This window comes from Monodon monoceros, unplaced genomic scaffold (genome assembly GCF_005190385.1).
Source record: "Monodon monoceros isolate NGI ecotype Baffin Bay Population unplaced genomic scaffold, NGI_Narwhal_1 Super_Scaffold_18, whole genome shotgun sequence".
NCBI lineage: Eukaryota > Metazoa > Chordata > Mammalia > Artiodactyla > Monodontidae > Monodon > Monodon monoceros.
In genome coordinates, this window is record NW_021703774.1 from 100,285,063 (window position 1) to 100,306,924 (window position 21,862).

The following is a 21,862-nucleotide window of genomic DNA, read 5'->3' on the forward strand; positions in this document are numbered from 1 at the left end:
TGTTTTGATATATGTATACAATGTGAAATGACCACCACAATCAAGTTAAATAACATTTCCATCACACAGAGTTACCATTTTCTTCCTTTCTTCCTTCCTTCCTTCCTTCCTCCCTCCCTCCCTCCCTCCCTCCCTCTCTGTCTCTCTTTCTTTCTATCTTTCTTTCTTTCTTTTTGGTGAGGCCACTTAAGATCTATCCTCTCAACTTAGATTTGGGGTCTAAACCTAACTACTAGTTGTGTGATTTGAGATTACTTAATCTCTCATCTCTCATCTGTAAAATGAGGACAATACCACTATTTTCTGGAAATTAAACGTGTAAAGTGCCAAGCACAGTCCGGCAGATAGTAAGTACTATATTGAATACACGTATTGACATGGACTAAACACTATTACCAGGGCTGCTTCAAAAGACCAAAATAACAAATAGCCTGGACAGTGAGTGGTTTCCAACCTGAAATACCTAAATTTCTAGGGCACATGAAAGTAATAATGTGGCAATCTTGCAGTTGTAGCCAAACATTTTTTTCCAATGGGTTTCCAGTAAGTTCTGAGAACCTCAGAATAGTTAAAAAAAAGAAAGAAAGAAAACATACAATTAGGTAGAAAAACAGCTTTAGAAAATATAGGCAGAGTAAGTTTAATCACTTGTTCATTTACCCCACTATTCTAAATGAGTGGGGTAAAAAATGAAGTACAAAATTCATATTTGTAGTTCAAGATCAAAGGCTTTATTCTAATATTTCATCTAATGTGTCTTTAGTGACTTTACCAGTTTGCTCAGAATGGTGATTAAATAAACACTGTCTGCAAGAAATTGAGTAACGAGTCTTTTAAAAATCAATGAAACAGAGTAGCACCTGGTCTTCATCTTCCCTCAGCTAACCTTTCTTTATATGATATTTACTTCCTAATAAATCCACACTGTACATATCTATTCAAACTTTATCATGAGTGTAGACAGTTGAAAAACACGTTTGTTTTCTTTTGGATGCATGGTTTTGTGACAGGTATACGACCTAGGCCTAAAAAAACAAGTGTCTCTCTCTTCCTAACTAAATAGAAATGCAAAGTTGTTCAGCTTTCGTCTTGGTATTTGGCCCAAACCCTCCTTTTAGCAAAGCATTTAGTCAGTCTTCCAAAGGCCTAGGCCAATCTGAGCATCATTTCTGGCATTCAATGATCTTGTAATTGCATAGTTACCATGACATCCAATGAGTGTAACAATGTCAGTAATTAGCACAATCATGTCATTCAGATTTATTGTTATTCCCTGAACATTCACTTTCAAATATAAACATTCTAGATGAAATGGAGTGAAAATGTTCTTATGTGCTTGTTTTATCAGTCAATATAAGAGTAAAATGCTGTAGTAATTAATGTTGCTTATGAAAACTTAATTTTATGCATAAAAGAATTAGTAAAAATTTTCAGTTATTTAGCAAAATGGATTGACAGTTAATACAAATATGTCATACATTAAATAGATAACTTCCTCAAGAACATTATATCTTGGAAAAAATGTTTATAAAAATTCAAATAATGTAAGACAAAATAATAGAGATTTATCATAATTCAGTCTTTGCAGAACTGTATAATGTATTACCATTCATAACATTAAAGAAAATAACATTTAAGAGCTGTATTTAAATTTCAGTTATTTACTTCCATTTAAGTCATAAATTTTTCAAGAAAACATCCTATTGGGGAATTCTTCACACCTTGTGATGATGAATTAAAAACAATGTTACCTCATAATACCATGGGATGGAAAAATACCTAAACTATGTAAATAAAGGATGGGCAATAATTCAAATATAATCTCTAATCAAAATAATTTTTAAGATGTTAAGACAAGCCTGTTAGAGAAAATTAGGGTACCCCAAACACATTTTGGTTAGTAAAACTTCACAGTAAACAACTCTACAAGAATGTCTTAATATAGTCTTAGGTCTATGAAGGCTGAAGATTCAAACATAAAGTGTTACAAACAATCCTTTTCAGTAGCTGAAGATGAAGAATTTTTGAGACATGCCTAAACTTTGAATCCTAGCTCCTAAACTTTGAATCCTAGCTCCTTGAATCCTAGCTCCTCAAATAAATTAAAATAATAATTTATTTGAAAACATTTTCCTGAATTACTTTGTGGCACACAAAAAGGTTAGTGATGTTTTCAAATGTGCTGGTATTACCTATGTACAATACAGGGACTGCAAGAGAAATCTAATTGCTGACAGTGCCAAGAAACTGTTCCTGTATTATAATTGTAAACTTTAAAAATCTTACTACTACTGTTGGCAATAAACTATAATAATAATTGATTTTTTGGATGAAATGATTCTTTTACCCTAGAAGTTCATCCTATGTTGGTGCTATCTGGCTTTAGCCACAGACAAATATTAATTTAACTTTGGGTCACTGGCATTGGGCCAAAATGCGTATTTGGTACACCTCTACTAATAACGTATTTAGAGGCCTATCTCTATGCTTCTTAGTAGAGAACCTCGTCTTAGCCTGTTGAATATTTTTACCTTGATAGTTGCAGAAAAATCCCAACTGCTCCACTTCGTAATTGATATTCTCTATTCTTCCTGTCCTTGTCTGATCACTTTAAGTCTGTTCCACACTACTCAAAGCTAAATTATCCACTGTTTTGCACTGCTCTCTGTGCTCACCTTGTCTTCTCACAGGAGTTCTTCCTCAAGGGTGGGCATTAGTCTTCTTCTGTATTGTCCATAGTGCTGGTCATCTGATATTTATTTACTAATTCACTAAAATCCAAGATGTCACTGACTAACCACCTTTGTGTCTCAGATATTCTCCTTCTTAATTTTAGGCTATTCCATAAATAAACTATCCCAAACTAAACATATCAAGGTTTGAGCAAATAAGGGGTTGCATTTAACAGAAGATATAAGCTGGAGGGGGAGGGACAAATTGGGAGATTGGGATTGACATATACACACTACTACATATAAAACAGATAACTAATAAGGACCTTCCTACTGTACAGCACAGGGATGGGAAAAGAACCTAAAAAAGAGTGGATATATGTATACGTATAACTGATTCACTTTGCTGTACACTTGAAACTAACACTGTAAATCAACTACAATAAAAATTAAACAAACAAAAACAAAAGAAAACAAAAGATATAAGTAATGTTTAGTGGAAGAGAAAATAAAACAGTATTTAGATTTAAGACAATGAAGGTAACTCATTTACTTTCTTCATGCCTTAGTCTACTATGGATTCTGCAAGGCAATTACATAAAGTCAAAATAACTGAGAAGGAAAATCCTAATATTAACACTAACCTGAAAGTTCGGACAAGATTTTTAAGTTGTGTGTAAACATCTCCTAATGTAATCTGAAGAGGCCCCATAAGTCCAGGCAATCTGAAAATAAAAAATTACATTTCCTTTAAAATATAATTATATAGATACATTTCTGGGGGTCTTGCCTAAGTCTGGATTTTCCATAGGGAAACACTGAGGTGGAGACAATTAAGCAAGGTTGTAACTGGTAAGAAGTCATAAAGAAATATTTCAAAATAACTCCACACTCTTATTTTGTAGCCTATGCTACAGAATGAGGCACTGAAATGCAAAAATATCATTTTGGCTGCCATCTATATTCTTGTCTCTAGTATTAACTTTTTATTTTCAAATATTAAATAAATGGAAAGAACACAGGCCAGAAGAACTGCCCTCCAAATGGTCCAATATGGGAGTGTGGCATATTTCTTATTACATCCTTATGGTAAGAGTAAACATTGGTACATTTCTAGAGAGCAATTTGACAACATATACTAATATTTTAAATGTGGACACTCTTTGACCCAATAGTTTTACTATGAAAAAATTTATCCTAAAGAAATAAACATAAAAAAGATGGTTATTGGAGAAATATTTTTAGTAGTGAAAAATGTCCATCAATAGGTGGTTAAATAAATTATGATATAACCAAATAATAAAATCTTTAAAATAATAATATAAATCTATATTTTTTAATGTGGAAAGATATTCATGATATGTTAAGTGAAAAATGCATATGTAGTATTGTTCCATTTTCATAAAAACATACATGTTATAATGCAATTGCATATCACACATAGTATATATCGAACATATGTCATTCTCTCTAGGTTTAGACTATACCAGAGGGAACCAAAGGGAATGAATATACACACACCAGCTATACCACATATATGTCAGGGATAAACATCAAAATATTAATAGTTACTGTTGAGTGGTGGGATTACAGGTGATTTTCGCTTCCTTATTTATATCACTTTCTACAGCCTAAATCTTCTGGAATAAGCATGTATTACTTTTTTAAAAAACTTATTATAAAAGTTTAAAACACGTTTCAAAATAGAGACAGTAACAATAACCCCATATTTCTATTCCCAGATTCAATCTCCCTATATTTTGTTACATTTGCTTCATTTTTCCTTCCTTTTTTTTTGCAGTATCTTAAAGTAAATCCCTGACATCATGTCATTTGACCCCTAAATTATTCCTCATTTATCTCTAAATACAAGTGCATTTTCGTATATAATAAAACCATCACACCTAACCAAATTAACAATTCCTTAATATCATCTAATACTTAGTGCATATTTCATGTTCTTTGATTCTCTAAAAGTTTTTTGTACAGTTGGTGCTACTTTTACAATGAGAAGAAACTCAACTGCTTTCATAAACAACCAACCAAAAAAATCCCTATGTCACTATAATTATTTTGTTTTCAGTGTTCTTTGTGCTTCTTCTTAAATTATTCCACCACTTCTCAAATTTAGTTCCTGCCCTAATATCGATAACTTGGTCTTCTAGCAGGGTTCCTTTTGGTATCTTCTGTTGTAGCCCAAACCCATAAGGAACAGAATTCCTTCAATGACATGCCTATGTGGCCTTAAATTTAAAACTGGGTACTTTCATTAGATAAAAAGTCTAGAAAACTATTTTCACATAAATCCCTACCTACTAAATTACATGCTAGTATAGTTAATCTATCCCAACTTTCAAAACCTTTGTAACTAAAATCAAGGACTGATATCTTCTTATCCTATGAATCAGACAGATGGGGTGACTTACACTGTTGTCTAAACTAATATTTAACAGAAACAAATGTACAAGTATGAAGAGCAGGTAAAAGACAAAACAGATTTATTATATATGAAGAGTCTAACACATAACAGGCATTCAATAAATATTAATTTAAACACTTATTTAACATGTAAAATTTAGAGAAGTAAGCTGTTCAAAATACTATGGCTTCTAGAAAATAGGCTTTTCTTATTTTTGAACTACTACAAAATTAAGACTTCTGCACGTGCACAGCACCTTAAATATTGACTGAAAACACCTTTCTGTCTTTTCTGCTGAAGAAAAAAAATGCTGGTTGAAAAGTTCAAGATAGCCGTCACACCTCTGAAAAAAAGATTTTCAAGCTCCTTTTGAAAGAGAAACCAAGATTGCAATTTTCAAATGTCATTTATGACTGGGCTAATTACAAGAACAGCAACTTCCACTACGGGAAGCTTAAAACTAAATTGCAAAATTCAAGTTGTTGAGTGTGAAACGGTTCTATGAATATGTATATAGAATAAGTCAATAAACTGTTAAACCTTTATAAAATCTTATTTACACGTGAAACTGATGTGGCACATTTACCACAAATCAGTATTTAAATGGGTCTAGCTCTGATATTTTTTTCCTGACTTCACTAGATTATTAAATGGGAGTGAGGCAGTTTGATTTTCTACTCCCATAATATCAACCTTCCTCTTTATTATGTGTCTCTATGTCTTCTACACAAAACAATTTCAATATTCTTTGGTAGGACATCTTAAAAATCTAAATTTCTCAGGTGACAAAATCCATGTAAACTTTACACATTACTTTTCTGTTCAAAATTCAAGGATTACACCAATAAGTTATGAACCCACACATACCAAATTAATTTAAATATTATAAACATGGAATGATAATTACATACTTACATTTTACTCAATTTTTCAAGTACGATGCGTTTTCTAATCTGGTTCTGAGAACTTGAATCTATCAGTGGAAAGGTGGGATCATGCTGAATCACATTTTCAAACAAAGCAAAATAAAATCATAAATTTACATTCTTTCTTTGATAAGAACAACAAACATTAAAACACAAAAAGTTTATACCTGTGGTATGGTAGAATAAAAATTAGACTTCAGAATTAGAATATTTAAATTTGAGTATCGGCTCAGTCAGTAGGCTGGTATGAACTTGCTTGAGCCACCTGCCCTCTTTTGAGAGCATTTTCTCATCTGTATAATAGGGATACTAATACCTTCTTTATTAAATGAGAAAATGTATATAAAAAGACTTCGTAAAATGCTAAATACTATATAAATATAGGAGATTAAAGGACTAAAATTATCAAATGCTATAAATGTATTATGGGAAATTCCACTTCTAGAAACGGCAGACAAGATAATTCAAACCACTTCTTCTGCTGAAAAACTGAAAAAACTGGGAAAAAACCCACGATTGTTTGAAAGCATCAGAGAGCTAATAAGGTAGTAAAGAATTATGGTCTGAGATTCTGGAGAAAGTAATTCCAGAGAAGGCACTGACTAATTCCAGAAGAGGCAATTTAGATAATGAGAACCTGAGCATCAGAGTTCAGGGCATGCCAAGAAGGAAGAGGTACTGTCAACCTACCCCAAACTTGAGACCAGGACTTAGAAGGACCATACTCCGGGAGTAAGAATGAAGAGGAAATGGACTGGCTCTTGCAGGAACTGAAGCCCAGCTTCAAATCATCTTAATCACTGATTGGATTAAAGTGATTTGGTGGGACTTCCCTGGTGATTCAGTGGGTAAGACTCTGCACTCCCAATGAAGGGGGCCCGGGTTCAAAACCTAGTCAGGGAACTAGACCAGCAAATCATCTGCCAGAAGCAAACACAAATCTGTTCTAGAGGAAGATAACATCAGCCTGGGTTTCAGGCTATCTCTAATTTTTATTATGCAATGTTTGCCACATAATAAAACAATAAGAAAACAAGACAATATGATCAAAATCTGAAACATTAGCTCACAGAAATCAGCCCCTAGGAAATCCATGTAATGAAGTTATCAACCTTATTTAGAATAACTATGCTGAATATATTCAAAGAAAAATAACAAGATGGAAAATTTTAGCAGAGAACTGGAAGCTATATAAAAAAACCAAACAAAACTCCTAGTAACTGAAAAAACAGAGTATTTAAAAGAACTCAATGGATAGATTTAATAACATAGTAGAAAAGACTGAAGAGAGAATACTGATTTGGAAGATATCCAGAATGAAGCACAGACACACACCCCTCTCCTCCCACCCCCCGGCTTGGGGTAATGCAAAGCACAAGAGAATATAAAAAACAGAAGATACAGTGAAAAAGACTAACGTATCTGCAATTGGAGTACCAGGTAGAGAGGAAAGGGAGAATGGGACAGAAGCAATACCTGAAGAGATAATAACTGAGAATATTCCAAAACTGATAAAAGAAATCAAGTCACAGATTTAAGTATACAACAGCCAAAAGAATAAATACAAATATAATCACACACAAAGCATTCTAAAATTGACGGTAACCAAAGACAAAAAAAAAATCTTAAAAGTAGCTAAAGGAAGAAACAGTATTTTCAAATAAGAGAAATAAATGGAAGCCAAAAAAAAATGAATATGTATTTTCAATGGGCTGCAAGAAAATAACTACTAATTTAGAATTAATTTAGAATTCAGTGTCCAGGAAAACATCTTTCAAAAGTGAAAGTAAAATAAAGAATGTCCTGACAAAACTGAGAAGATTCATCATTAGCAAACTGGCACTAATGGAAAAAAAAGGATATTCTTCAGGCCCAAGGCGAACGATCCCAGATGAAGGAATGGAGATGCAGGAAGGAATGAAGAACAGTAAAAGAGTAATTAATTGGATAAATCCAACTTAATACCGACTATAAACAATCTTGTAGGATTTAAAAATACAGAGACAATAAAAGTACACAACAACAGAGCACGTTAAGTCAAGATGGGGTAAATGGAATTAAAGTTTCTAAGGTACTAATTGTCCAGGAAGCAATAAAAGTATTAACTTATATTAGATTTTAATAAGACACAGATTCAGTTTTTAATCTTTAGGGAAACCAATTAATGATCAGTAAAAGAATGTATAAAAACTAGCTAACAGAGGGCAAAAAATGGAATAATGATATATGATCCAAAGAAAGCAAGAAAGGAGAGAAGAACACAGAACAGGTGGGACATGCAGAAAGCAACAAGTGAGATGCTAGAGTTAAACCCAAATATATCAATTGTGACACTAAATGTAAATGGACTAAATTCTCTACGTAACGGACAAAGATTATCAACCTAGATTTTTTTTTAAAAAAAGATAGTCCTTGAAAATACTAATAAAAGAATGAGAGTGTCAGGAAAGTAGATCTTGTAAAGCCAAAAATAAATAAATAAAATCAATGGAGAGCAAAGTCACTCCATATGCTAAGAGGTTAGATTTACCAGGAAGACATAATAATCTCACATTTGCACCCAAGATCATTGTCTCAAAATATTAAAAGTAAAATTCACAAAACTGAAAGGAAAAATAATCAATTTATAATTATGCTGAGAGATTTTGACCCACCTTGCCCATCTCTCTCAGTAACTTAAGGAATGAGCAAACAAACAAACAAAACAAAAAAGAAAGAAGGAAAAAAAGAAGAAAAAGAAAAATCAACAGTACTTTAATGTGCACACATTTCCCCAGAGAGAAACAATGAAATCTGACTGATACTCCCCACCGTAAACAAAAATCAATTCCAGATGAATTACAGATCTAAATGTTAAAGGAAAAACAAAGCTTCTAGAAGATGAAATAACCTGGGCTAAGTAAAGATTTCTTAAAGAAGTCACTAAAGGGAACCATTAGTAAACTGGACTCAAGACACCATTAATAAGAGTGAAAAGGCAAGTCTCAGAGTGGAAGATATTTGCAATACACAAAAATGGACTTGAATCCTGAATACATAAAGAATTCCTAATATTCCAATAGATAAATGGAAAAAAAGACTTGAACAGGCACTTCACAAAAGAGACTATCCAAATGGTTCATAAACAGATGAAACAGTACTCAACTCATTAATCATCAGAGAAATGTATTATAACCTAAAATCAGTACCATCGGAATAGTGAAAAGTAACAATATCAAGTATTGGTGAGAATGTGGAGTCATGTAAACTCTCATACAGTGATAGTAGAATATAAAATGGCTGAACCATTTTGGAAAACTGTTTAGCATTACCTAGTAGAGTTGCATATATGCATACACTCTGACCGAGAAATTCTAGTCCTAGGTACATACCCATCAGAAATGCATACACATTAAAAGAGAGACATACACAAGAAAAGTTCATAACAGCATAGTTCATAATAGCCCCAAACTGGAAAAAGCCTAAATGCTTATTAACATTAATAAATTGTGGTATATTTATATAATGGAATACTATGCAGCAATGAAAGAATGAACTACAACTATGTGCAACGCAAATGACTCATGAACATAATGCTGCACAAAATAAATTGGATACCAAAGAACATATACTGAGTGAATCCATTTACATTCAGTTCAAAATTGGGAAAATTAATCTATGCTATTATAGTCATTAATTTGGGAAAGAGGTAATGATTTGGAGGAGACATAGTGGGGCTTCTGGTTTACTCAAATTTCTTGGCCTGCGTAGTGATTACATTTGTGTGTTCACTTGTGATAATGCAATGAGCTGTACACTTACTATTTGTGTTACACTTCAATGAAAAAGTTTTTCTAATATATATTAAAAAAAATTTTTTTAACATCTTTATTGGAGTATAATTGCTTTACAATGTTGTGTTAGTTTCTGCAATGAAAAAGTTTTAGCAACAGAGAAGCAGTCAAATTTCAGGGATTACTTTTTCCTTCTTAAGGCTTATTAGCATAAAAACAATAAAACAAGTGCTATAGTAAAGTTATGCAGCTTAATGACAGAGAACAATGTTTCTCCAGGCTTCATATAAAGTTATGGATGCTGTCTAATAATCCAGTTGAAGTGATTTCAAATATAGTGTTGGGCTAGGTAACATTCTGTAGAAATATAAGAAATTTCTAAAGTTTTACTGTATTTCCACTTTCACACTCTTTTTAAATCTCCAAATGTGTTCTTAAATTTAGAGCCATATTTACTCAGAAAACAAACTCCTATGGTAAAAACAAGGTTATCACCTATTCCTCTTCATGCCAAATGACTTCCTTTCCCAAACTACACATCAACCAAAAATGGGTAATGGAAATACTGAAAGAACCTCATGAAATCTCAGCAGCGTAACATCAGTTTCTACATATAACTATTTACATATAACTGAGTACCAATTATATGTCAGGCACTGGGATAAATGCTTTATATGCATTATCTTTAAAACTCATAAAAATTGAGTAAGGGAAGCCATTTATAATCCCATTTACAGATAAGCAATCAGACTCAAGAGACTAAGTTTTCATACAGCTAGTAAATGACAGAGCAGATAATCAAATCTACGTTACCTGAATGTGCTCTTTCCATTTTCTCCTATGTCCACTATTTCCCCAATAAGTCTCCTTTACTAAATAATTTTCATTCATAATATTTTAAGTGAGCATGCTTGCCAAATATTATCCAAATATTTTACTATTCAATTAGTAAGTCTACTCCACTGCATACAGTCCCATTGGAAATAAAACACAAAGATACACACCCTCTGTAGAAATCTGAAAGCATACATACCAACGAAGAAAAAACAAGCCTTTTCAGAGAGTCTAGACATTATATGAAGAATTAGGTTTTTTTTTTTTTTTTTAAGAATTAGGTTTTAAAGAAAACTTTGTCCCACAATTGTAGGCTATTTCTACATTAGAGAAAAATGTTAAATATTGATGAAAATTTCCTGGGGCAAACTTTAACTTATTTGGAAAATAATAATGTCAATACTGGAGATGGCATTTTAAACCAAAGGACTGAAAGACTAAAGAAAATTCTGAAAATTAAAAAAAATTACTCCTTCAGTACTTTTCTTCCTGCTCCAAGATTTACTATGGTGAGTGTTCCACATGTTAGCAGTATGGAAAAATCATTATCATTAAGACATACCTCTTCCGAGTCTTGTGATTTGGTGGTTTCTTCATTCAAAACATATCGTCCTCTGTAAAACTCCCTGATCCTTAGATTTAATGTTTCAGTTTCTTTTTTCAAGTTCTCATAACTTGGCAGTGGTTTAATGGCTGTATCTGAGGCTCTAAACGGTAAAGACTCATCCAAGCTGTTCTGAGATTCCTGCAAGGCAGGGGAATGACTGTCTGGGTCACAGTTCACATCATCTTCATCAAGTTCTTCTTCCTTAACCAGAGGGGCTGAAGAGGGTTTCAGACATACAGAAGCATAATTCTGGCCATACAAAAACCTCAAAGTTTCTTCTGTCTTCCACTCAATCAAAGTCTCCTTCAGGGCTTTAAGTAAGTTTGCCTTTGCAACTTCAGGGCACACCTGCACTGAACTAGAAGCTGACCTAGAAACTTGGTTCGATTTGGCAAATTTCCTCTTAAAATGCTCAGCACTTTTCTTACTTATGCCTACAAGAGTTATTTTTGAACTACTGTATTTATTTTCAGAAATTTTTGAAGCTTCTAATTTTTCTTGCAGAGACCTATTTGAAGAAATCTGAGTATATACATTCTGTAAAGGAAGTTCACAAGCAGCAGCTTTCTCCTCACTGTCTAATCTGCAATTGCCTAACTGCTCAGTGACATCTATTACTGTCTGTTCTTTGCTTTCATGTTTGGAGTTAACCTTTTGACCAGCTTTCTTTTTCATTATGCTTTTTTTGTGCAGCTGTGGCCTTATACCCGTTGCACTTGGTCTGTTTCCTTGTAGAATGGAGGAAACAAAGTCTTGCTCATTATCACTGCTACTATCACTATGAGAGCCAGAAGAACTAGATTCATCATGCTTCTCAAAATGGCCAGGACTGTCAACATCTGATGTTTTAATGGCCTTACTGCATAACTGTATTTCTTCTCCAGAATGACCACTGTTGAGGGAAAGAAACAAAACAACTGTAACAGAAAAGCAACATGTTCCACAGTATTTATACTTTGTAACTTTCAAGGTAGAAACTTTTATTCCCTGGGCAAGGCCTTATTTATAGGCTTATATTTACCTAGACCTATATACACACACACATACACATTTCAGAAGAAAGTTATAATTCTATAATTTCTCTACATCTTATTTATTTGATATAAGTCTCTTTCCATCTTCTTCCCTTGTATTTTCTCTCCAATTATTTTAAAAGTGTTGTAAGAGTATAGCAAAAAAACAAAACAAAACAAAAACCAAACCACATACACACAAAAACAAAAACCCCACAAACCAACATTTGATAATTCCATCCTACTGAATTATTTTGATTTTTGCTTTCTCCATTTCTGTAACTGCTTTATATATCTTTTTTTAAAAAAGGATTCTTTTGAAAACTTCATTATTGGTTTCTCAAAAAAAATGAGAGGAACTGTTTAGATTTTGAAACAAAAATAAAAAGAGACGTTTAAGCATTTTCCAATTCTGGCTGATAGTTATGCAGAAAATTCCACTGAATGAAAAATTCAAGAAAGTCACAGCAGAAAATAAAGTTGGCAAATCAACATTTATCAATGAAAGATACTTATACTTGAAAATCCCAGAGTTAAATCACAATGATAATAATAAGACAACAGTTTTCCCTTTGCCTATGTTCCTTTAATTTTCAGATTAGGTTTATAAAAGATTAAAAAATATGAAAGAGCAGAGACAAAGAGAGCTTTGTCTATACAAACTTGAGATAAATAAGGATAGGAGAGCAATTACCCTTAAGCAAATGCACATATAACAACTTTAAAAGATCAGGATGGCAAGGATTCTAGGTCAAGAAGCACCTGGAGGGTGGTGAAAGGGTATATGGGAACTCTCTACTTCTCACACAATTTTTCTGTAAACCTATTTTTTGTATTTTCTTGTAAACTTATCCCCCCCAAAGCCTATTACAATTTTTAAAAATAAAATGAAATAAAATAATTCAGCAATAAACAAAAAAGCATGCTTGGGGGAAGTGTAAAAGAAGAAGAAAAACAGTTGAAAATAAGGTTGTAGATGGGAATGGAGAAAAAAGATAAGTTCATTCAGTATTTTATACCATTTTTTAGTTAGAGTCTAGCCTACATAGCCACAGACTGTCTCTTGTATCTGAAGTAAGTACAATTCCAAAAAACTTAGAACAACTCAATTTTCATGTATACTTTCTCTTGGAATTGTATGGTAATTATATTTTTCTATACTATTTTGAAGCTGTAAGTTAAAGATTTATAGCGAATAATAAATATCTCTCACTTGTGCTCAATTCTATCTAACTAAGATAGTGACTAATAACTAGGAAAATTTATTCTGGAAGATAAAAGGATATGTTTTGAGAGATGATCATGGTTGGGCAAGCAATACCATGAGGAAAGTTTAGAAAAAAAATCACAACTTGGAATTTCTATTAATGCTTTAGACACTCTTTCAAATAATAAACTGATACATTAATGTTTTGATGTTCTATAAAACTATAAAAACCTTTCAACAAATGTAATTGGCACAATCTAGTTGACAAAGAAGCACAATATCTCAGATGGAAGCTGTGTTTGTGTCATATTTCAACAGGTTCAATTAGACTTCCTTGGTAGGAACAGCTGTACAGTAAATCATACAGATCAAACACATCATCTTACCATCACAAAAGAAAAAAAAGCTGTACAAGGCAAATATTTCTTTTTGTGGGCTAGAATGGGCACTTACATAATGCATCAGCACAGGAAGTCCAAGAGTTCATATCACCTGGTTTACTCTTAATGCTTCTATTAACAAGAATACATAGAAGGTAAGTGATACTGATTCAACCATACCTTTGTCCTTCCTGTAGCAGCTGAAAATCAGGACATCTGTGACAAAAACACAGAAGTAAAAAACTGAAAGCAATTGATATGTCAAACACTTTCAAGTGTTTATTATAACCACTTTGGATAGAAAATATAATTAAAAGGAAATAGTTCATATAAAGATTTTTTAAGAAAAACATTAAACCACAACATATTATAAAACTCATCCACAAGAAATATGAATTAATCTTTCTAATCCAAAATTTACTTATATTTCAGGACCAAGTTCAACTTCCACTAGCCCAATTAAGTTTTCCTTGACTAACCTACTAAAGTAAATCTCTCCCTTCTCTAAATTCCAGAGTCATCATTGTCTGTAGAGTTAATACACATTAATCATGTGCTCTTCTATGACCTAACACAGAAATTTTATCTAAATATCTTACTTTTCGTATGTTTAAGTCTAGTTTCTTAACTAGACTACAAGCTTGCTGAGGTCAGAGATTATTTATTCAATATTATAATTCTCCTGTTATTTCCTTTATATGGTCAATAAGACTTTTTGCCCTAATTTTGAGAAAGCAGTTGTATTGTAGCATGGATGTGAGGTATGTAGGTCAGGTGATTTAACTCTAGGGACAATTTTGCTATGCAATACCAGAAATCACATATGGCTGGGCATTAAAAAGGGGGAGGAAAAGGCTCTTCAAAAGCCAAATACAAAGAGGAACAAATATAATAGCAAATGAATCCAAGAGGACAGGAAAACTCTGTAAAGTGCTTCTGAAGTACTCAGAAAAAGTGGCTTCTAAAGACTACAAAACATGTTAAATAAAAGTAAATATTCAAAGAACTAAATAAATGGATCAATATTCTATGTGCACTGATAGAAAGATTCAATATTGTCAAGAGGTTAGTTCTTCTCAAATTGATCTGTGATTCAATGAAATCCCAATCAAAATCCCAACAAATTATTTTATGGATATTGACAAATTCATTCTAAAGTTTTTATGGAGAGGCAAAGACCCAAAATAGTTAACGTAATATTGAAGGAGAAGGACAAAGTTGGAGAATTGACACTACCTGACTTTAAGACTTACTATAAAGCTACAGTAATCAAGACAGTGCAGTGTGGCACTGGTGAAAGAAGAGACAAAAAAGATCATTGGAACAAAATAGAGAGACCAGAATAGACCCACAGGAATAGTCATGATCTCTGACAAAAGAACAAAGGCAACACAATGGAGAAAATATAGTCTTTTCAACAAGTGATGTTCCACATGCAAAAAAATTAATCTAGATACAGACCTTACACTCTTCACAAAAACTCAAAATGCATCACAGACTTAAAAAGTAAAATGCAAAACTATAAAACTCCTGGAAGAGGGACTTCCATGGTGGTCCAGTGGTTAGGACTCCATGCTTCCACTGCAGCACTGCAGGGGGCCCAGGTTTGATTCCTGGTTGGGGAACTAATACCCTGCATGCTGCTTGGTGTGGCCAATAAATAAATAAATAAATATTTTAAAACATCAACAACAAAACTCCAAGAAGATAATACAGGAGAAAACCTTGATGACTTTTTAGATACACACCAAAGGCATGATCCATGAAAAAAGAATTGATAAGTCAGACTTCATTAAAATTAAAAGTTTCTGTTCTGCGAAAAATACTGTCAACAGAATAAAAAGATAAGACACAGACTAGGAGAAAACATTTGCAAAACACATATCTGATAAAGGACTGTTATCCAAAATATCAAAGCACACTTAAAACTCAACAGTAAGAAAACAAGCAACTCAATTAAAAAGTGGGCCCAAGACCTTAACAGATACCTCACCAAAGAAGATAAACAGATGGTAAATAAGCATATGAAAAGATGCTCTACAACAGCAGTCCCCAACCTTTTTGGCACCAGGGACTGGTTTCATGGAAGTTAATTTTTCCACGGACCAGGATGGGGGGGTGGTTTTGGGATGATTCAAATGCATTACATTTATTGTGCATTTTATTTCTATTATTATTACACTGTAATATATAGTGAAATAATTATACAACTCACCATAATGCATAATCACTGGGAGCCCTGAGCTTGTCTTCACTTGCCACTCACTGATAGGGTTTTTTTTTTTTTTTTTTTTAAACTGATAGGGTTTTGATGAGAGTCTGCAAGCAACTGATTTATTACGGTCTCTGGGCAGTCAAACCTCTCTGCTAATGATAATCCGTATTTGCAGCTGCTCCCCAGCACTAGCTTCACCACCTCAGCTCCACCTCAGATCATCAGGCATTAGATTCTCATAAGGAGCGTGCAACCTAGATTCCTTGCATGTGTAGTTCACAGGAGGGTTCAAGCTCCTATGGGAATCTAATACCGCTGCTGATCTGACGGGAGGCAGAGCTCAAGAGGTAATGTGAGCGATGGGGAGTGGCTGTAAATACAGACGAAGCTTCGCTTGCTGGCTCGCCCAGCCACTGCTCACCTCCTGCTGTGTGGCCCAGTTCCTAACAGGCCACGGACCAGTATTGGTCTGTGGTCCAGGGGTTGGGGACCCCTGCTCTACAAAAGTCATCAAGTAAATGCAAATTAATACAACAAGATACCACTATACATCTATTAGAATAACCAAAATCCAGAACACTGACAAGATCAAAGGTTCTGAATGTTTGTGTCCCTTCACCCCCAAATTCATATGTTAAATCCTAATCCAGGGCTTCCCTGGTGGTGCAGTGGTTAAGGATCCGCCTGACAATGCAGGGGACACAGGCTCCAGCCCTGGTCCAGGAAGATCCCACATGCCGCGGAGCAACTAAGCCCGTGTGCCATAACTACTGAGCCTGCGATCTAGAGCCGGTGAGCCACAACTACTGAGCTTGTGTGCCACAACTACTGAAGCCTGGAGGCCTAGAGCCCGTGCTCTGCAACAAAAGAAGCCACTGCAACGAGAAGCCTGCACACCGCAATGAAGAGCAGCTCCCACTCGCCACAACTAGAGAAAGCCACGCGCAGCAACGAAGACCCAACGCAGCCATAAAAAAAAAAAAGAAAATCCTAACCCAATGTGATACTATTAGGAGATGGGGCCCTTGGGAGGTGATTAGGTCATGAGGGCAAATCTTTCCTGAACAGGATTAGCATCTTTATAAGAGAGGCCAGAGAGATCCCTTCCCATTCTACCATGTGAGGACATAACCAGAAGTCTTCAACCCAGAAGAGGTGTTCACCCAACCATACTGGCACCCTGACAGATTTAAAACTTCAGATTTAAAACCTCTATAGCTATGAGAAGAAATTCCTCTTGTTTTTAAGCTACCCAATCCATGCTATTTTGTTATAGCAGCCTGAACAGACTAAGACATGCACAAAAGACCTCACCAAAGAAGATATACAGCTGGCAAACAAGCATATGAAAAGATGCTCCACCTCATATATCATCAGAGAAATGCATATTAAAATAATAATGAGATATTACTACACACCTATTAGAACAGCCAAAATCCAGAGCCCTGACACCATCAAATGTTGGTGAGGATGTAAAGCAATAGAAACTCTCATTCAGTGCTGGTGGGAATGCAAAATGGTACAATCACTTTGGAAGACACCTTAGAGACGTCTTACAAAACTAAACATATTCTAACCATACAATCCAGAAATCATATGCCTTGGTACTTACCCAAAGGAATTGAAAACATGTCTATACAAAAACCTGTATGCTATGTTTACAGCAGCTCTATTCATATTTGCCAAAACTTGGAAGTAACCAAGATGTTCTTCACTAGGTAAAGGGATAAATACTAGGCACATTCAGACAATGAAATATTATTCAGTGCTAAAAAGCAATGAGATATCAAGCTATGAAAAGACAGGGAGAAACTTAAATGCTTTTTACTAAGTGACAGAATCCAGTTTGAAAAGCCTACATACTATAGGACTCCAACTATATGACATTCTGTAAAAGGTAGAACTATGGAGACAGAAAAAGATAAGGGGTTACAGAGGTTTGCGGGTAGGAGACGAATAGGTGGAGCATAGAGGATTTTTAGGGCTATAAAACTACTCTGTATGACACTGTAATGGTAGATTCAAGTCATTATACATTTGTCCAAACCCAAAACTGTACACTAAGAGTGAACCCTAATGTAAACCATGGATGTGGGTGGTAATGATGTGTCAATGCAGGCTCATCAATTGTAAGAAATGTACCATTTTGATGGGGGATGCTGATAATGGGGGAGGTTATGCATGTGTGTGGGCAGGGAGTTTATGGGAAATCTCTGAACCTTCCTCTCCATTTTGCCGTGAACCTAGAATTGCTCAAAAAACAAAGTCAACTGGGACTTCCCTGGTGGTGCAGTGGTTAAGACTCTGAGCTCCCAATGCAGAGGGCCCGGGTTTGATCCCTGGTCAGGGAACTATATCTCACATGCGTGCCACAACTGAGAGTTCCCATGCCGCAACTAAGGCACTGGCGAGCCACAACTAAGGAGCCTGTGAGCTGCAACTAAAGAGCCTGTGAGCCGCAACTAAGGAGCCCGTCTGCCACAACTAAGACCCAGCGCAACCAAATAAATTAATTTAAAAAAATAATAAGGGCTTCCCTGGTGGTGCAGTGGTTGAGAGTCCGCCTGCCGACGCAGGGGACACAGGTTTGTGCCCTGGTCTGGGAGGATCCCACATGCCGCGGAGCAGCTGGGCCCGTGAGCCATGGCCGCTGAGCCTGCGCATCTGGAGCCTGTGCTCCGCAACGGGAGAGGCCACAACAGTGAGAGGCCCGTGTACAGCAAAAAAATAAATAAATAAATAATAATAAAAGTAAAAAAACAAAGTCAATTAATAGAAAAAAATACAAGAACATAGGTGTGCACTAAAGAGAAGCTAAGGCACTGCACATAAATCCCATTTAAAGGGCAAAATAGGGCTGTAATGCAGGTCATATTGCAAAAATGTTTGATTAAAAAAAGTCAAGTTACAAACATTAAATGCTGGAGAGGGTGTGGAGAAAAGGGAACCCTCCTGTACTGTTGGTGGGAATGTAAATTGATACAGTCACTATGGAGAACAGTATGGAGGTTCCTTAAAAAACTAAAAATAGAACTACCATATGACCCAGCAATCCCACTACTGGGCATATACCGTGAGAAAACCATAATTCAAAAAGATACATGCATCCCAATGTTCAATGCAGCACTACTTACAACAGCCAGGACATGGAAGCAACCTAAATGTCCATCAACAGAGGAATGGATGAAGAAGATGTGGTGTATATATACCATGGAATACTACTCAGCCATAAAAAGGAACGAAATTGTGTCATTTGCAGAGATATGGATGGACCGAGAGACCATCATACAGAGTAAGTCAGAAAGAGAATAAATATCGTATATTAATGCATATATGTGGAATCTAGAAAAATGGTATAGATGATCTTATCTGCAAAGCAGAAATAGAGACACAGACATAGAGAACAAACATATGGACACCAAGGGGGGAGAAGGCGTGGAATGATTTGGGAGACTGGGATTGATATACGTACACTACTATGTATAAAACAGATAACTAATGAGAACCTATGCACAGGGAACTCTACTCAGTGCTCTGTGGTGACCTAAATGGGAAGGAAATCCAAAAGAGAGGGGATATATGTATATATATAGCTGATTCACTTTGCTGTGCAGCAGAAAGAATACAATATTGTAAAGCAACTATACTCCAATAAAAATTAATTTTAAAAAGTCAAGCTAAATGGATAGATGGAACCAGAAACCATTTGAGTTATGACATTTAAAGGCTACCAATCAAAAATATCAGTTGCAAGTATTTTTCTATATAATTAAACATCACAGCATCAATCATATAACTACTGCCTAGATAATCCATTCATCTTTTGTTCAGTCGCAAGCATACTAGGCACTGCAGGGAATGGATTTGTTGCCAATCCTCTCCTTAGCTATGGGAGGCACTGCTAACTGATCAAGGCATTCTTTCCCATTAAACATCTAAGTACCACACATCAGGAGGCCTACATCCCTGCTCTAGAGATTTCCCTGCAGTTCAGGAATTCCCCCAAAACCAATAATAAAAAAATTAGAAGAAAAAGACAAAATAAGGCAATAGGCAGTAAGTTCCCTGACAGTAAAAATTTGATCTATTTTTTCTTCTTCCTTAGTCCTTCAGCCAATCGAGGTGTGTCCTTTCCCAATCATCCAAATTATCCTGTTTACCCTCCTTCTTCCCACTCACGAAAACTCTAGTCACAGAAGCTACCTTGGTTTGGTGTTACTCAAAGAAAACAAATGACACTGCTTGGATGGTGACGAGCCTTGACTACTCCAGGGGGTATTTATAACTCCCATTAAGAGCTTTTTTAGCATACTAAATAATATGTAACGTTTACAACAGAGTGTTTTATTGCCTGTTGACTACTTCCTCCCACTTCCATTTGTAGTTCTCTCACTCTTCCTATCCCACTTCCCCGCCCAAGTCTTCCTGGCTAAAATGATCAAGGTTCAGTACCATGCAGCTGTCTGGTATTTGGTCTTACACCAGGATCTGAGTATCACTGTAGGGGAAAAAAAATATGTGTAGACACAGTGATTCTCAACTGGATTCTTACACTAACTCAATGGCTAACCTGCAAATGCATGGTATATTCCATCATTCAACAAATTCCTTCAAAAATAAAATTCTGAAGTATTATATGTATGGACTATGTTGGGTATGTTAAGTAATACAAAGAATAGGTTCCTATTTTTAAGGACATTACAATTTAGTAGGAGAAAAGCGCGTGTTCCAAGATATTTATAAATAATAATTCTCATAAGAATGATACAGCTACTACCACCATCCCACGTTACAGATAAAAAGACCGAGTACTGAAAGACTGACTAATGTGCCGAAAGTCACACAGCTAGTAAGTGGTAAAGCCAGGAATCACTGCCAGCCAGCATCGCTCATAAGAACTACACTCCTGCATCATATAATTCATGAGAGACAGATGAGCTGCTCCAGAAAATTAGAGAAGAAAGAAAAACTTCTGGCTGAGCCAATGAAGAAAGCTTCAGATTCAGCTGGGCGTATAAAGATCAATATAATTTGTATATAAAGACATTTGAGGCTAATCCTATGGATTTTACTCTGAGGTTTTACTCCACAAACCTCTCTCCCTTTTTTCTCTTTCCTTTCAGTAAACTACCATGCTTAAACTTAGCCCATCTCTTAAACAAACAAACACACAAAACAACCCTGTCCTTGAGCCATACAATCCCTCTCCCTTTCATCGTCAGACTTCTTTAAAGAAGTCTGCACTCATCATTTCCAATTCCGTATCTCCTATTCAGTCCTCAACCCTCTGCCTCCTGGAATCTGTAAGCATTACTCTACTGAAATGGCTCTTGCTAAGATCACCAATTACCAAAGGACTGCAAAATCTAAAGGATATTTTTCAGGATTTTTTTTTTCCTTTTTAAAGTACAGGAAAAAGAATTAGAATGAAAGGAGAGTTTGAAAGAGTAAGAAAATAGGAATAAACCATAAAGCAAGGCCTTGGTGAGAGGAGAACAGAAACGGTAACACAGAGGTACTACATTAGCAACGAGGAGGCAGAGAAATGAGAAAGCATATGAAGAAAATAATGTTGAAGGAGCTTCTGGTGGATGCCCTCAATCATTTCAGTTAAGTAGTAGGTTATATCTACTAGGAGTTGGGGGTGGGGTTCAAAGTTTAAGGACAGGAGAAAAGGTCTGAATGTATCATAGTCATTAAGAAACAAAGAATAAACACGTGAGGACACTGTTGAGACTAGACAGAATGAACTGGAACAGGGCCACAGGAATGCAAAGGGTGCAGGCTTTGGTGCCAGACAAATCTGCATTTAAATC

The 21,862-nt window shown here is 35.1% G+C and overlaps 1 protein-coding gene across 8 annotated transcripts in view; it reads right to left on the reverse strand.

Annotated features, from left to right (window-relative positions):
- The window catches only part of RPAP2 (RNA polymerase II associated protein 2), an 83,638-nt gene that overhangs the window by 43,004 nt on the left and 18,772 nt on the right, over positions 1–21,862 (reverse strand). For 7 of the 8 annotated variants that reach the window (XR_003794432.1, XR_003794434.1, XR_003794435.1 and 4 more), the window contains exons 7-10: positions 14,012–14,047; positions 11,187–12,123; positions 6,007–6,089; positions 3,317–3,397 (exon numbers count right to left, since the gene is read on the reverse strand). Coding sequence is in view for 3 of the 8 variants with exons in the window: in XM_029228549.1 (XP_029084382.1) it covers positions 3,317–3,397; positions 6,007–6,089; positions 11,187–12,123; positions 14,012–14,047 (1,137 nt within the window). In the remaining 5 variants the exon portion in view is untranslated. The remainder of the gene's footprint in view (positions 1–3,316; positions 3,398–6,006; positions 6,090–11,186; positions 12,124–14,011; positions 14,048–21,862) is intronic. The other variant, XR_003794436.1, reaches the window with a different exon arrangement.